General features: G+C 42.2%; 1 protein-coding gene across 1 annotated transcript; it reads left to right on the top strand.

Annotated features, from left to right (window-relative positions):
- The first annotated feature begins 651 nt into the window (after positions 1-651).
- Positions 652-15,348, top strand: ptpn1 (protein tyrosine phosphatase non-receptor type 1). The gene is made up of 9 exons (XM_072681594.1): positions 652-920; positions 1,971-2,061; positions 4,750-4,850; positions 9,742-9,840; positions 10,715-10,852; positions 11,653-11,862; positions 12,467-12,628; positions 13,125-13,306; positions 14,267-15,348. The coding sequence occupies exons 1-9, from the start codon at positions 864-866 to the stop codon at positions 14,586-14,588; spliced, it is 1,362 nt and encodes a 453-aa protein (XP_072537695.1). The 5' UTR covers positions 652-863; the 3' UTR covers positions 14,589-15,348.
- Positions 15,349-15,845: the final 497 nt, after the last annotated feature.

Raw genomic sequence — 15,845 nt, 5'->3', positions numbered from 1 at the left:
TAGCTCATTTAAGGCTGAATATTAATTCAGTACAGTTATCATATGTATCAATATTGAAAAAGATGGTATGTACGGTCTCGAATAACTGTAAACAGCACTAATGCCCATCAGAGGTGAGATAAATAATACATATAAATGAAATAAATAAATAAATACTGTATGAGACAGTCCTACAGTTCTGCCCTGCACGTTGGAGTGTTTTCTCTGCTTAACAAGCCAACATGCAGGGCAGAGATACTCTTAAGGCCATGCCAGGACATGCTAAGTGTCTCCTAACATTGCCTTATACTATATTTCTAAATCTATAAACCTCTGTATAGAAAAACTGTTTACCTCAGCGTGGGCATGATAATTACTTTTATTCAGATGTGGGCACAAAGAAAATGTTCAGTGCATTTATACTCCTTTAGTAGTCAGTTTGACATCAGAACTACACCACACACAACCCTGCAGTACTACAACACCCAAGGCAGCCTGCGTGTTAACGCTGCGAGCTCCGTTTAGTCTCAGTGGTGTCCACGCCCCGGTGCTGCTTTTTGATTGGCTTTGCGCAAGCGAGTGCTGCCGCTTCCACCTTGTGATTGGTTGGTTTAGCCTCCCCCTCGGGTCGATGGGCGGGGCCGCGGGCAGACGCTGTTGAGGCGCAGCGGCGCGGGAGGAGCGTGCGGCGTGTTTCCGGTAAGAAACAGGCCGAGAGACAACAGCCCTGTTAAAATATCCACTCAGAAAACAAAGCTGTAGTTTGTTAAAAGCGTTCCCGGCTCATGTAATTTGTTCGCCGAATATCCAGGGTAGTTGTTCGTGTCCTACAGGGAGTCCTCATCGATCGGCAGCAGGGGGAGCGGGCTGGTGAACGCACGGCAATGGAAGCCGAGTTTCGGGAAATTGATGAATCCGGGAACTGGAACGCCATTTACCAGGTAGGCAGCTTAGCGCCCCACAGGCTACCCGGAGTCCTGCTACTCGTACAGCGCTCATTTACAGCAAAGCTGGAGATGTTCACCTGCGTAAATGTCATGCCGTTGTGCGTAACGTCCTTTTCGGCCTTACGGCAACGAGCACATGACACTTAGCCTGCTGGCTAACGCAACCTGCCCCGCTAGTGTGAGCCGAGCTGATAGACTGACGAGCTAACGAGTAACTAGCTGGCTGCCGACCAAGCCTCTCAGTCCTGTGAAGAGGCTTTAGACACACGGCAGCGGGCTGTAGCTTCTGTCCGACGACAGCTAGTGCTAGCTAGCGAGCTCTGTAGTTAATAGGTAGGGTGAGGAGCGTGAGGAGCAGCAGCAGCAGCAGCAGCACACAGGTCAGGAGGGGTGGGTTAGGTTGTGGGTTTGACGAACCTGTGTATTTCACAGCCTGTAGCACGGTTGCTAATTGATTAAGTGACCCTGCTCTTCTCCTCCCCTGCTGAAATGTCTTACGACGATTAGAGATATTGAGTTTGTTACTGTGGGTGCGCCACTGTTTGGGTGTATTTGTCATGATGGTGCTGTCGGGTATTCAAATGAACAGGAAATTCAGCATCCCTCTCTGTCGGCCTCTAGCAGAGCAGTCAGTGTGGTCAGAATTGAACAGAGCTCCTCAGTAGGTTACAGTGACTTACAGAGGCCTACCCTAGCAAACATCAATACAATGCTCTATTTAAGCCCAAGTTCTGTATTTCATGTATGTAGAGAAAAGCTCATGGCACCCATTGCCTGTTTGACTGATCTCTTCTAAGAGCTATTATTGGACATGTGCAGTATGTTGGTGAAGAAGCAAAAGCGAGGTGTGTGTGTGTGCGTATGCACATGTGCATGTAACCACCCATGTGTACCAAAACAGGAAATTAGTTTTAGAGATTCACAGTAGCAAAATGTATGCGACGCGACTCTGTTTTTAAGTAGGTGGTGTTACGCTTCTATGAATGGTTGCTGATTTGGTTTCTGCCGTGGTCGTGACAAATATTTCTTTGTGTCTTTCTGTAGGAAATCAGACAACAGTCAAGTGAACTGCCCTGCAGGATTGCCAAACTACCAGAAAACAGAAGCCGCAATCGCTACAGAGATGTCAGCCCGTGTATGTGTAAATGTTTGTTCTAAAATTATTCATAACAACATAACTAAGACTAATAATATAAAATATTTTTATTTTAAGAATATGTTTATGAAAACCAGCTGCCTACACAGCTATATGTCAAAAGGAGGCTCTGTCAAACACAAATGGAAGATTTCATATAAATATTATTATATTTGGATGTTTAATTTATGATTATAATATCTATAAAATATTAATAGTTAAGTTTTTAAATGAGTTTTGTGCATAACCCATAGAGAGGGAAAGTGAATTTTAAAGATAGTATTTATCTAATATAATACAATTTATTAGCACAGGGTAAGTAAAATGTTATAATTGCAAATTATCTAACTTAACTTATTACAACTCAGTAATAAAAAAAAGAATAATTAAGATGCAAAATAGTCCTCTGCATAGAACACACCATGGCACACTAACACACAAGTACTGTTTATTTGCTGAATTGAACATATTTGGGAAAAAATATCACTGTTCTTTAAAAGTAGCAGAAAAATCATGTTTGTTTACTGTACGTCTATTACAGGATGTGTTCAGATATTTTTAGATTCACAAAACATGTAATTTGATCGGGGTGCCCAAACTTATGCGTATGACTATGTATGTGTGCACAAGTAGTAAAACACAGCAAATCCTAATTCATGGTAACAGTGTTTTTCAAAACATAAAATCATCAGTGTGGTGTTTGCTAAACTTTAGGCACCCTAATCATTTATTTTTATTTTATTTTAATTTTTTGGCCTGGTTAGCAAGTCGGGCTTGAGGCATGTCACCAATAGAAATTAGACCAACACTAGCACTGTGCTAACACTCTGCAACAATGGGCTGCTCTAAGCAACTGTCTAATGTTGTAGTAATAATGAAGAGCCCACAGCACTAGGGAAGCCAAGCATTTTCAGCTTGCGTTTTTCTCAGTGTGGGATGTTATTAAGAAATGAATTCAGGGGAACTGTGGAGGTCAAGACCAAGAAATCTCAGAGAGAGCGAGAACTGCCCGAATGCTGGTAAGCCATGCATAACAAATTGTTTTCCAAGAACCTGCATGAATGTTTTGCAAGTCGAGAGGGTGGTGCACCATTCCAGTGTACAGCATTGCTTGCACAAACCTAATTTTCATGGAAGATGTGACCTCTTTAGAAAGAGGAGAAAACAAAACTCAGTGTTTCAAGTATGTTACGGAACAACCAGGCAAGCCAGAAGAGTTTTGGAAACAAATGTTGTGGGCTGAAGAAGTCGAGAGAGCACTCATCGACCATAGTCAACAACAGTATGTTTGGGAGGAAAAAAAAGGAACTGCCAAATGTCAAGCAGGGTCATGATTTGGGGGGTGTTTTGAAACCTGTGGCACCTGGTAAAAGGCTGAAATTGAGAAGAAGAGGTCCTCTACAAACATACTTCCAAACCAATATAGATAAATAAGTATGTGTGTCTATACACACAGACACTCACTCGCTAAGCAATTTATTATGTACATACAGTTTCCTAATTAGCCAATTGTGTGGTGGCAGTGCATAGATTCATACAGCCATTAGCCAACAGCTTCAGGTAATGATCATATCCATCATCAGATAATAAAAAAAAACATGAACTTAGTGAGCTGCTGATCTCCTGGGATTTCAATGTACAGCAGTTTCTAGAGTTTACTCAGAATGCTGGAATAAAGAAAAAACATCCAGTCAGCAGCAATTCTGCAGACGGAAACATCTTCTTGTTGAGAGGGGTCAACGGAAAATGGCCAGACTGGTTTGAGCTGACAAAGGCTACGGTAATTCAGAGAACAACTCTGTACAAACGTGGTGAGCAGAAAACGCATCTCGGATCACGTCAGACACATTGAGGTGCACGGGCTCCGACAACAGAAGACCATGTGGGGTTCCACTTCTGTCAGTCAGGAACAGAAAGTTGAAGCTGCAGTGGAAACAGGCTTGACAGCGAAATGCTGGAAAAAACTGAATCCGAATGGCCTGGTCTGATGAATCTCAATTTCTGCCACAGCACGCAGAAGGTAGGGTCAGAATTCAGTGCCAACAGCTTGCATCCGCTGGACCCGCCTTGACTTGTCCAGGTGGTGGAGTGGATTACTTTCATGGTACAGTGTTGGCCTCAGTCATCGCTTCTATACCACAGCTTGTGTATATAGACAGTTACACTGTCTGCATCCATGTGTCTACAATACACTGATGTCAAGCTATGAAAAAACACTTAGCATCTTTTTTTTTTTTTTTTTTTTTTTTTACTTTTCGCTCATAGCATGTTCAGAGAGAAAAGCTGATGTGGTTTCCTCTTGTTTTCTCTCTTACACGTCTCTTTTTTTGGTCCTGAAAAAGCTCTTAGTTTTTAGTGCAAAAACCATTGCACACACAGGCTCCAGACATGTTTGCCACAGATAAGCCACTGGTGTTCTAGCCTCTTTACAGTATTGTTCTTTGCCTAAGCTTGTGTTTTTTTTTTTTGTTTTTTTTTTTATTTGGTGGAACTGAGAAAAGGACCTGAAAAAAACCTATGGTGTTTATGCTACCGCAGAGACCTCTGGGAATTCCTCCTCAGCTGCACCTGTGTTACTGCATCACTGTATGGTACTACATCACATGATGACTTTACAGTGTAAAAATGATCTCTCACTTTTTCCCCTCCCCCTTTCTTTCTCTCTTGCTCGCTCTCTCTCTCTTACAGTCGACCACAGTCGAATTCCTCTTCAGCTGGGCAGCAATGACTACATCAATGCCAGTCTAATCTCCATGAAGGAGGCACAGAGAAGCTACATACTCACTCAGGTTAGACACAGGCCAAGTCCAAGTTTGGAGAGTGGCCTTCTGCACTTCCCCTAGAATCCTCACTACTTCTCCTAGTTGTCTCTCTGTGGTTGTGCTGCGGAGGAACTCGGGTGTGTTACCAAAGTAACCTGGCAAATGTTAATCTCATTGTCCCCCCCAGTGTTTATCTTCAGCACCAATAAGGCTCACGAACGTTCATAAGATGCCCAGGCTCTTGGGATGACGGTGTTAATCACGGTTTGTTTATTAGCCGCATGGCTTGGGGTTTAGTTCTTGATGTTGTGTGGATTGGAACTCTCTCTGCCGTGACTTCACACCTCAGCAGTTTCCAAAACACAATAAAATGAGTATAGACTGGATGGTACTCTCAGAATATAAACAAGTGATTAGCGTTTGTCAGGTTTGAGTTTTCACTGTTTTTTTTTTATGTATTGTTTAATAAAAAAATAATGTAATATATATTAATTATACACATTGACTTAATTGATTTTTTTATTTCCAAAAGTACAGAAGTTTGAAACTTTCCTCCTTTCTATTTCTTGCCTTTCTACCTTTTCTTTAAAACATTTGAACTGAGGCAGTACATAAACTCTACATTGACAGGTACCAAAATAACATTAGTTAAGCTATGTGAGCTTGAAGTTACTACCATAAACAATCCATGAACATTCGTATTGCCGTATCTTGTATACTTTTTCTGGAGTAAGTAACTATATTTTAATGTTACCGGGCTTTACATAAACACGACAGTCTAAATCCGGGACGAGAATGAAGCCGGTTGATTATGAGCCCTGTGACAAAAAAGACTCTCTAAACGATCAGATGTCGCTGGTACCCACAAGTACGCTACTAGATAGGACTCCACAATATATCATTTCAGCATCTTCATGTGTAGTGCAATGGCATGTAAGCACTGTTCTTGCACATTTCTTATTTTCCATCACAGATCTATCAGAGGCCCCCCCCCCCCCCCCCCCCATAGAAGTAAAGGCTCAGATCCATAGTGTTCCTTATATGACCACATCCATAACTACAATTTGATGACGTAACTTCAGAAGTCAGAGGTGTGTAGAGGTCATTCAGAGGAATGTGGGAAATGAAGGAAAGGTGAAAGGTCAGACTACATGCGTAATGCTACCTACAGACCTAACTCTGTTCACTTAAAGAAATGCTGCAGTGTTTTTCAGTCTAGTCTCCATCTTCTGCATCATCTGTAATGTCATTTTGTAGAACACAGAGTTGTTCTGTTCAAGAACTAATGAATGTGTGCTTCAGAACAAAAGCAGTAAAACTGCGAGTAGTACCCCCACCGCCCTGATGAAAGAATTTGTGCTCTTGGTGTGGGTGGATTTATTTTACATGTTCCGGACAGTCATGCATGGATAACGGAAAACCTTAGGGAAAGTGAAAGTAACCAGACACTAGTGGTTGAAAGTATTCAGATGCTTACAATGAACAAAAATGCCATGGCATACAAACAAATTTTTTTCTTTTTAGGGTTTTTCTGGGTCGAAAATACTTGGCTAAATGCATCTTCGTTAGTAGCACTATTTCTATTTGGTGGCCATCAAGCAAGAGTTCAATTAATATAGCTAGTTTGTCCGGCACGGATCTGACTTTTAAACCCAGTCCTCGTAGAGATCAGGACTTTGAGGGAAGGCCAGTCCAAAAGCTTGTCCAAAATGTTGCCCTGCTTTATCCATACCACAACCACCTTTGAGGTGTTTTTGGGGTCGTTGTCCTGTTGGAACACCCGGTTGTGCTCAAGTTTCAGCTGTCTAGCTGATAGTTTGCGGTTATGCTGAACAATTGAGGTAGTCCTTCTTTATTATTCTGTCCACTGTGTGCACTGTTCCAGTGCCACTGTCAGCAAAACAGCCCCAGCATGATGAGCAGGCTACCACCACCATGCTGGTAGCAACAGTTGTCCACTCAGTGTTCTTGTGTTTAAATGCCTTACCTATGCCTTACCTATGCCTTACTACTATTTCCAACATCTTTATTTGACCATTAAACACCTTTCTTTGTCTATGTTTTGTGATGTAAAGCTCGCGGGACTGTATACTGTACTGTGATACTGCTGTTCAGGCAACCTCCAGTTCATGACTGTTCTAACCAAGACCACTTTCTTGGGTCTTCTTCTTGACCTTGGCAAAGTGGCAACTCCTGACAAAAATAAACTCATTCCATATAAAAAGAGCTTATAGCAACACCTTCCAGTAACTTTAAACTGATGTATCAAACAAAAATTCACTGTCCAAATACTTATGGTCCCATCTGTGCGTATATGCGCAGATCAATCATAGCGTTAGCCCCGTCTGTCTAACATTATGTACCTCCATAACAGATCTGACCTTTCGAGACATGGACACCACAAGACCTGAAGAAACCCTGTGGTATCTGGCACCAAGACGTTAACAGCAGATCCTTTCAGTCCTTTAAGTTGTGAGGTGGAGCCTCCATGTATGGCATCATTGAGCCTTAGGTGCTCACGACCCTGTCGCCAGTCCACTGGTTGTCCTTTCTTGAACCAGTTTTGTTTGGTGCTGGCTCATTGCATACCACAAAAACCCCTCAAAACCTGCTTGATGTTCTGAAGGTGTTCTGACCCAGTCATCTAACCATCACAGTCAGGCCCCTGTCAAAGTGTCTCAGGTCCTTTTGCTTGCCTGTATTTTTTTCACCTTTAAGAACAGACTGTTCACTTGCTGCCTAATATATCCCGCCTCTTAACACATGCTACTGCAGTTGACGATTATCAGTGTTTTTCACTTCACCTACCAGTAGTGCTAATGTTTTGGTGGATCGGTGTACACAGTGTACAGCTCTAAAACAGTCATTTTCAATCAGCTCTTACATGTTATACATTAATATTGTTTTATTCAACCTACTGCTTAAGAATGCCCAAAAAGATACCAGAACAAACGAGCAGAAGTTTCCTAAAACTGATATCATTTATGCATGTTTGTTACATCTACGTGCCATACTGTTGAGCTGGTGTGAACGAGTGGTATTATCGAGTGTAGAATGAGGAGGAGGAGGAGGAAGAGGATTAGTATGATGATGTTTCAGAGTGCAGCCACAATGTGTGTGAGAAGTTGATGACTGATTCATGGAAAGAGCAGGAACTGTTCATTTGTTTTATTTCACAGTAGTGACGCCTCCTGGCCAGTCTGGAACCTGTTGTGAAATTCCAGAAAGCGCATCATAATCTCAAAGCTTTTCGACCCGTCTGTATAGCTTTTCATTCGCCCACACTGTGTATGGAAGGTGACAGACGCATCGAAGTGCCCAACCCTTGGGTTCGTTTGGGAGATTTGTCCCTGCTTAAACTCGCACACGTCATCATACACCACAAACTCGTATGCTTTGAGAACCTGGCACATTCGTTACCCAGTCAGACATTACGCACACTTCACAGCCATGCAGGCTTTTTGAAGTACACGTGTATACTCGTACATATTAAATTACAAAATGAGTATTTTCAGTTCTAAAATCTGAATGGCATTTGTGAAATCCGTTTTATACACTCAAGCCCACCGCACACATTAACTGTTAGCTGTATTAATTAGGGGAGGGCACCCATAGCCCTAACCCTAACCCATAGCTAGTCAACTAAAGATACACCTTAACTGTAAGATCACTAACACTTTGGCGTTTCTGTTTCGGTACTGTTTCGTCTGTGTTCCCCTTCTTTTGGTTTGTGCACTGTCCCTCCATTTACTCTTCATAGTCTTGTTGAATGAGTCTGGAACTCCGAACTATCCGTTTTCGTCATGTTCCATTCATTGAATGTACACATTATCTCATAGGTAGTCCGTGATTGTAAAATGTGTGTTGCACTTAGCAAACCATTTCACTGCTTGTTGTACCACGTATGACTATGTATGTGGTAAATAGGCTTTGATTTGATTGAGTTTCAGCATTGGCGGTGTCTTCTGTTAGTATCTGTAAATAATACCCCAAACTCGACATACTTCGGTCATAACCAAATTTGTGGCATGGCAGGAGCTGGAAATAACTCTTGCTTTCATCAAGAGAGCCTCAGTGGAACGTGCAGTCTTGCTTACTGTGGAGTGCACAAAAAAAACTCTTGGGAAATCACCCATTATTTTACATTCAGGTTCATGTTTTAAAGCGTGTCTCTATTTTTGCTGTTTTTAACTTTCTGACATAATGTGAATCTGGCTGTTGTTCTTTACATTGTGTCAATTCCATGATGAATGGACCAATAGAATTGCTCCAAAATTACATGGAATAAAATCTTTGAGTACATTGACTTCCATTTTTTGTTTGTTTGTTTTTTTCCCCCCCTTCTCCTGTAAAGCTGCAGAACAGCGCCTACATTGCGTAGTAGCAGTTCAGTACCTTGTCCAGGGACACAGTCTGGAATACCCAGTCAGTCCTGGGATTCAGACCTACAATCTTCTAGTTGCTAGCTCACGTCTCATACCATTACACTACCAGCTATGTACATAAGATCTAATACACTGTGTGTGGGTTATTGAAAACTGCTGCTGGTGCTGAGATCAGCACATATAATTGTTTCCTTTGTCTGTTTGTAACTGATGAACATGATTTTCATCAGTCCCTCAGCGAAGCTTGGACTTGGTCCACGTTTACTAAGGAATTCAGCAGAGCGAGTCTGTTTGGTTGTATAGAAAGTTAGGTTAGAAGGAAAAACGCTCAAACTAGTTTTAGCTCTTGATTTTAAGCAGTGTTTAGTCTTCCCCAAATGGAGGCTCAGATTCCATTACAGTGAAATATAAATCAAGGCTGTCAGAATGTTCTGCCTCAGGAGTGAATGAGTCTCTGCATGTACAGGAATATTTAACAATATCTCTCTCTCTCTCTGTCTCTCTCGTTCTCCCTCTCGACCACCACCTTGCAGGGTCCTTTACCTAACACGTGTGGCCATTTCTGGGAGATGGTGTGGGAGCAGAGGACCCGAGGGGTTGTCATGCTGAACCGTGTAATAGAGAAAGGTTCGGTGAGTGTCCCCCTCTATAATAATCTGTTCAGTTATTTCAGGTGGCCGGAGAGCACGCTAATAAATCCATACATGTACAGGCTCCAGCAGTCTGTCTGCTCCTGGTGCCCCAGGTGTGGTAGGTGTTATAATTGTTGTCATGATGATTTTCGGCAACAACGGTTAGTGATGAGGAGTCAAAGATGTGGTGTCTATACCAATGACTTGAGGATACTGCATGATCTACAATTATGTGGGTGCCCATGGAAACGTTTGTCTTTTAAAAATATATTTACACTTGGATATTTGATCATTAGAATAATGTAATTTACATGTTTCTTACTACTTTTAAAATTAGAATGGAGTTCTGAAATCTTTTAAAATCTCCTCTTAGACTCCTCTGCATCTAGATCCTTCTTTCCGAAGACCTCACAGAGCTCTTTGGATCTCTCATTCCACTCACTTCAACAATTAAGAGCAATCCAAACTCTGTGTCTGAGGTTTGAGTAAGACAGGCTTCTCCAAAATCCTTTTTATCCGTGTTCTTATTATCTGCAGCTGATTTTAATTTTAAGTGTGGGAGGTGTTCTAACAAGACAATTGCATTTCTCCTAATTACGTTTTACGAATAATTCCAAAAGACATTTCTTCAGTTTTGTGTGCTTAGGTATATTACCTCCATCTCCCAGCATTGTTCAAATGGAGATCAAATGTCCATATGTTTAAATATGTTAAAGATAAAGGCTTTTATGGGCTGTTCCAGTGTTTTTCACGTAACCGTATTTGTCTGACACTGACAAGCAGCCAAGTGAAACCATCACCAGTGCTGTGGAGTGCATTTTACAGAGCTGTGCTAACCACATGTTGTGGTGTGTGTGTTTTTTCTGGTGTTTAGGTGAAGTGTGCGCAGTACTGGCCACAAAAAGAGGAGCGAGAAGCAATTTTTCAGGACACCGACTTCAAGCTGACGCTGGTTTCAGAGGATGTGAAGTCCTACTACACAGTCCGGCAGCTGGAGCTGGAGAATCTATCAGTGAGATCAGTTTTTATGAAGCATTCAGTGTGGCACAGTGGTTAAAGGCTCTGTTCAACTGATCAGGATTGCTGGTTTGAACTCCAATTAGTACTGGACAGCTGTAAACTAGGGGTGTAGGGGGGGTGGGGCAAAAACAAATCCCCCAAAGGCGCAAGACTAATTTTTGTGACTTTTTTTTATTTTTTTTTATTTTTTATTTTTTTTAGACATGTAACTCACAGTTCCACCTAGTTTGATAGTTCTCCCCTGAGGTAGTTGATACAGCATGTAATGAATTAAGCAGTACATAAAAATGTTTACATCTTTAATGTGTTTCCGCAAACCCACCCTACAACTGTCCAACAATGTGTAGACCCCGTCTGTGTCCGACTCACTTTGGGTCCGACCCACCTTCATAGTTCAGAATAATGTGGAAAAAGGTCAGAATGCTGAAATGCGTGATAGAAGGTAGGTAGGATAGGTAGAACTTGCACTTGTAAAACTTGGTTCCACATTACATTCATCAGTTGTCGGCCACCATTTGGACACTTCTGCACTGCTTAACCTGAAGCGTAACATTCGTACCATCTGTACACGTACCGTACTAATTATGCCTTTAAGCTGCAATTCCGTACTGCCGTAACTACTTAGATTCTGAATCCAAATCCCTTTATGATTTAGTATCTGATTACAATCCAAATCTCTTCATTTCACAGTTCGCACATGTTTGACATGCTTCTGCTGGAATAAGGATTAACGTTAATAACCTAATTAAAAACCTCAAGTTCAGAAGGTTATCCGTTTGTTTCTGTTTCCAGACTCAGGAAACCAGGGAGATTCTCCATTTTCACTACACCACCTGGCCAGACTTTGGCGTGCCTGAGTCTCCAGCATCCTTCCTGAACTTCCTGTTCAAGGTGCGGGAATCGGGCTGTCTAAACTCGGACCACGGGCCTGTGGTGGTCCACTGCAGCGCCGGCATCGGCCGCTCTGGAACCTTCTGCCTTGTAGATACCTGCCTCCTGCTGGTGAGAAGACAGCCTTATAGTTTTATTATTATTTATTTAAATGACCTTTTTTCCTGCTGCAGTTAATTGTACTACTGAAATCAAGGTTGTATATTTTTTGCAATCCAACCCCCAAAAGAAACACAACCCTTGTCAAGATGGCAGTAAAATGTTGCCAGTTTATTAGGTACACATGCTTACAGACTGTAATAGGGCTCAGTTGTGCCATCAAATGAAAATATTGCCCATAAGACCATCAGCTCAAAACCGATGTAGTATATGCTGGTACATGTGTACAGCAGCTCAGGTCTTTGTGTGCTTTAAATAGGTTTAGTGATTTGGACTTGGAGACGTGATCACCTAATCAGATGAAAGCAGGTTTTCATAGGGACACTCTGTAAGGTCATGTGCAGAGTGTTCTTTCACTGTTTGTCTTTGAAAATGTTTCCAAAATTGTTTTTCTATCCTTGCTGCAGTGGGAGTTTCTAGACTACACAAATCTAATTTCTGAATTGCTGTGATGCCTAGTCTGGCTGGCATGTTTGAAAATGGGACAAAATAAATCATAAAAAAGTTGGCTTCTGGTTACAATTGCATCCAACAATATTCCCCCTTGATTGTGTAGATGTCTTTACGGAAAGACCCATCCTCAGTCCAGATTAAGGACGTTCTATTGGACATGAGGCGGTACCGGATGGGTCTGATCCAAACAGCGGACCAGCTCCGATTCTCCTACCTCGCTGTTATTGAGGGAGCCAAGTCCATCATGGGAGACACATCTGTGCAGGTGAGTCCAGGCTCCTGCGTTGTTGACTGGAGCTTGGGTTTTACAGAAGTTGTGTGGTATATTTTAATGCATCGGTTTAAGATCAGGTCTTTTGCAGGTCTTTGTTTTAAGATCAGTGTTTGACGCGCCATCTGGTGGCCTCGAGGCACCATTGATGGACTTTATTGTCCAGCTGGTAGCACTGAGGAGCTTTTAGTGGAACATGAAAACTAACCATAATTTAACATAATAAACCAGCATTGAACATCGCATTCAGAACCGAGTGAAAGCTAACGCTAATGCTAATACACACTTGCTGTAGAAACCCAAATCACAGCATATTCACTCACTATATCAACATCCTATTTAAATGGTGTTTTCATATTAGTAGTCGACAAACCACAGAAAATCTTCCCAGAGTGTGTACCATCATTCGTGTGTGTATATATATATATATATACATACATATTCTCTTTTATGTACATTTTGTTTTTTTTTTGTATCTGTGTGTACATAGGAGTCATGGAAAGAGTTATCAAATGAGGAAGACCCTCCTCCCGAGTTTACTCCCCCACCTCGACCGCGGCCCCCAAAAGATCCCCACAACGGAACGGGTGACCCTGTAAAAGTTGAGACCATGCCTCGTTTCTTCCCCGAGCATGAGATCATACAGGAAAGGAATGAGATCCACATACACAGGTAACACATACGTATAGGGGCGAGCAATATGGAACAAAGTTCAGTATACATATTGTGATTTATTTTTATTATTATTATTTATTTGATTTTATTTTTTGAAGTTGGGAAAGTAAAGTAGACAGCAGTGCCACGTTAAAAGAAATTATTACAGTAGAGTGTACAGTGTCTAGCGTATTGTACTGCACAAAATCCAGTTACACAACAGTAATTATGCGCCTTCAGTAATAGAGTTGGTCACTTGTCAGTTGATCAGCATCAAGTGCAGAGTATATTCAGTGTGCTGAGAAAAGCACATTGTGACCGAATTAGTCACGGCAATATATTGTCTAACTGCCCACCCTAATACACTTTCACTCTTAAGGCCTCCATGTAATCTTTGCTTAGCTTCATCTATATGCAGTTGTACTGTTCACTTATTCACCATACACTTCCTACTACAGACAGCCCATGTATGGAAACAAATTTTCAGATTTCCATTTTATCATGGTTGTGATGTCACAAGGCAGCAACAATTATTTTATTTTTTTATTTTAAGGGATTAAGAAACCTTTAGGGATGAATCATGCATTGACATTATGCAGTAGGTGGTATTTCTTGTTCCTGGGCTCCCCCTACAGCAATTGTAATTCGTGCTTCGAGCCACTGCTAAAGTACACACTTCACACATGCATTTCTGGACAAGCTGAGACACACAGAACTGTCACTGTAAGTGACAGAATCCTGTAGATTGAGACTGTACAGTAATATTACAAAATTGTACACACTTGACTGGGGTTACAAAGAGTTGCAAGCCTTGTCCAGGCTTGTCCAAGTTAGATAGTGTAGTTCTCCCTTTTCACATGTCAGTGGAGCCTCACAATGATTTTGTAGCTGTTCTTTTGACTGAGAATCTCTCCTTGTTGAAAATTCACCATGGCACAACTTTTTATTTTCTTTTTCCCCCCCTCCTTATCCCCCTAGTGCCCCTCCAGAAACTGAGTTGCGCAGGCGGCCAGTGGCAGCAGGAGCAGATGAGGAACAGGTCACCAGTATGGCGAAGATGCCTGAAGACCAGCCTGACAATGCCAATGCTGTAAAGCCAAGCCACACTGTCCCAGCAACAACAGATCTGACAGAGCCGACAGCACCTCCAGCCAAACCTGCGCGGTCGCCCCCGGAGACATTCGCAGTCCTGCCTGAAGGAAGGGCAGCCGGAGAGTGGAGCCCCTTCCTAACCAATGTCTGCATGTGCACCGCACTCATTCTGGGTGCTTACGTCTGTTACCGCGCCTGTTTCCACTGATTTTCTCTATCTCTCTTTTCTTTCTCTCTCTCTGTAGTACTCTCTCGTTCTCTTTCTCTGTCTGTCTTCCCTATCTCTCTCTGTCTCTCTCCCTCCATCTTTGGGGGTGGGCAAATATAGGTTCTGCTGGCCAGCCAGCCCTCTCTACCTCCTATGAGAGAAAGGGAGAGAGAGAAAGAAAGAGACATTAGCAAAGCAGAGAGATGAAGGTGGAGAAAGAGGGACATTAGCCAATGAGGCCTGTCTCTGCATTCATTTAATCCCCCCCTTTTTTCCCTTACAGATTTTTTTTTGGGGGGAGGGAGAAAAGACTTTCTCAGCCAAACTGCTGTTGTGCCCCCACCACACATGCATACATATATACACACACACACACACATACAGAGTCAATCTGTTTAATAGCTCAGGGCCTCACATTTCAGGTGTCACCAACTATGGCATCCAGGTTTTACTTAATCCAAATAAACCCTTTTATTATTGCTGCAATAAGCAAGGGAAAGTTTGTGTGTACACTGTGTGTGTTTGTGTGTATACAGTGTGTTTTGTTTTTTGTGTGTGTATGTATGTGTATGCACGCCAGGGTAGTAGAGTGAGTGTATGTATGTAGAGTGTCACATGTTAAGCCTGCATTTTAAAGGCAATGCAATTTGCATATAACTGCCATAAATTCATAAATGGACTCCTCTGGCCCACATTCAAAGTGTGTGGGGTGCTGTGCGTGTGTGATTGTTGGGGCGTTTTTTTTTTGGGGGGGGGGGTGGGGGGGGGGCTTTTTTTTCCAGCTACCCTTGCTCTTCAGAAGAGCCCAGAAGTCTGTGTGTGTGTGTGCGTGTGTGGTTGAGGATGGTCAGTGACGTATCCTGAAGCTCTATTCTCACCTGCTGTTGTAGTGAGAGGCCGTTTTTGATAAAATCCTGTTTTTGTAGTAATAGCCCCCCCACCCCCAAACCAATTCACCCTTTTCCATTTAATATCGGTCTCATTGTATGGAGATTTTGAAAACTTAGTGAGCGAGTTTGTAAAGCGGTATGTGAGGAAGTAAATGTGTGTATGCGCATGCATGTTTGTGTGTGTGTGTGTTGGGATTGTGATAGAGATTGGGATAGTGCCCTAGCCCTATCTCCTTCTGCCCGCTTCCAAAGGTCACATTTGCACTTAGCCTTTTTTTTTTTTCCTTTTTCAAAAAACAAAAATGATAAATACAAAGGTAAGGCCTCGGTGGACGGGTCACGTACACCTGGCTTTTTTTTTTTTTTG

Source organism: Salminus brasiliensis, chromosome 6, assembly GCF_030463535.1.
Source record: "Salminus brasiliensis chromosome 6, fSalBra1.hap2, whole genome shotgun sequence".
Lineage (NCBI taxonomy): Eukaryota > Metazoa > Chordata > Actinopteri > Characiformes > Bryconidae > Salminus > Salminus brasiliensis.
Note: the sequence above shows the minus strand (reverse complement) of the source record. Positions and strands in the feature narration are given on the sequence as shown.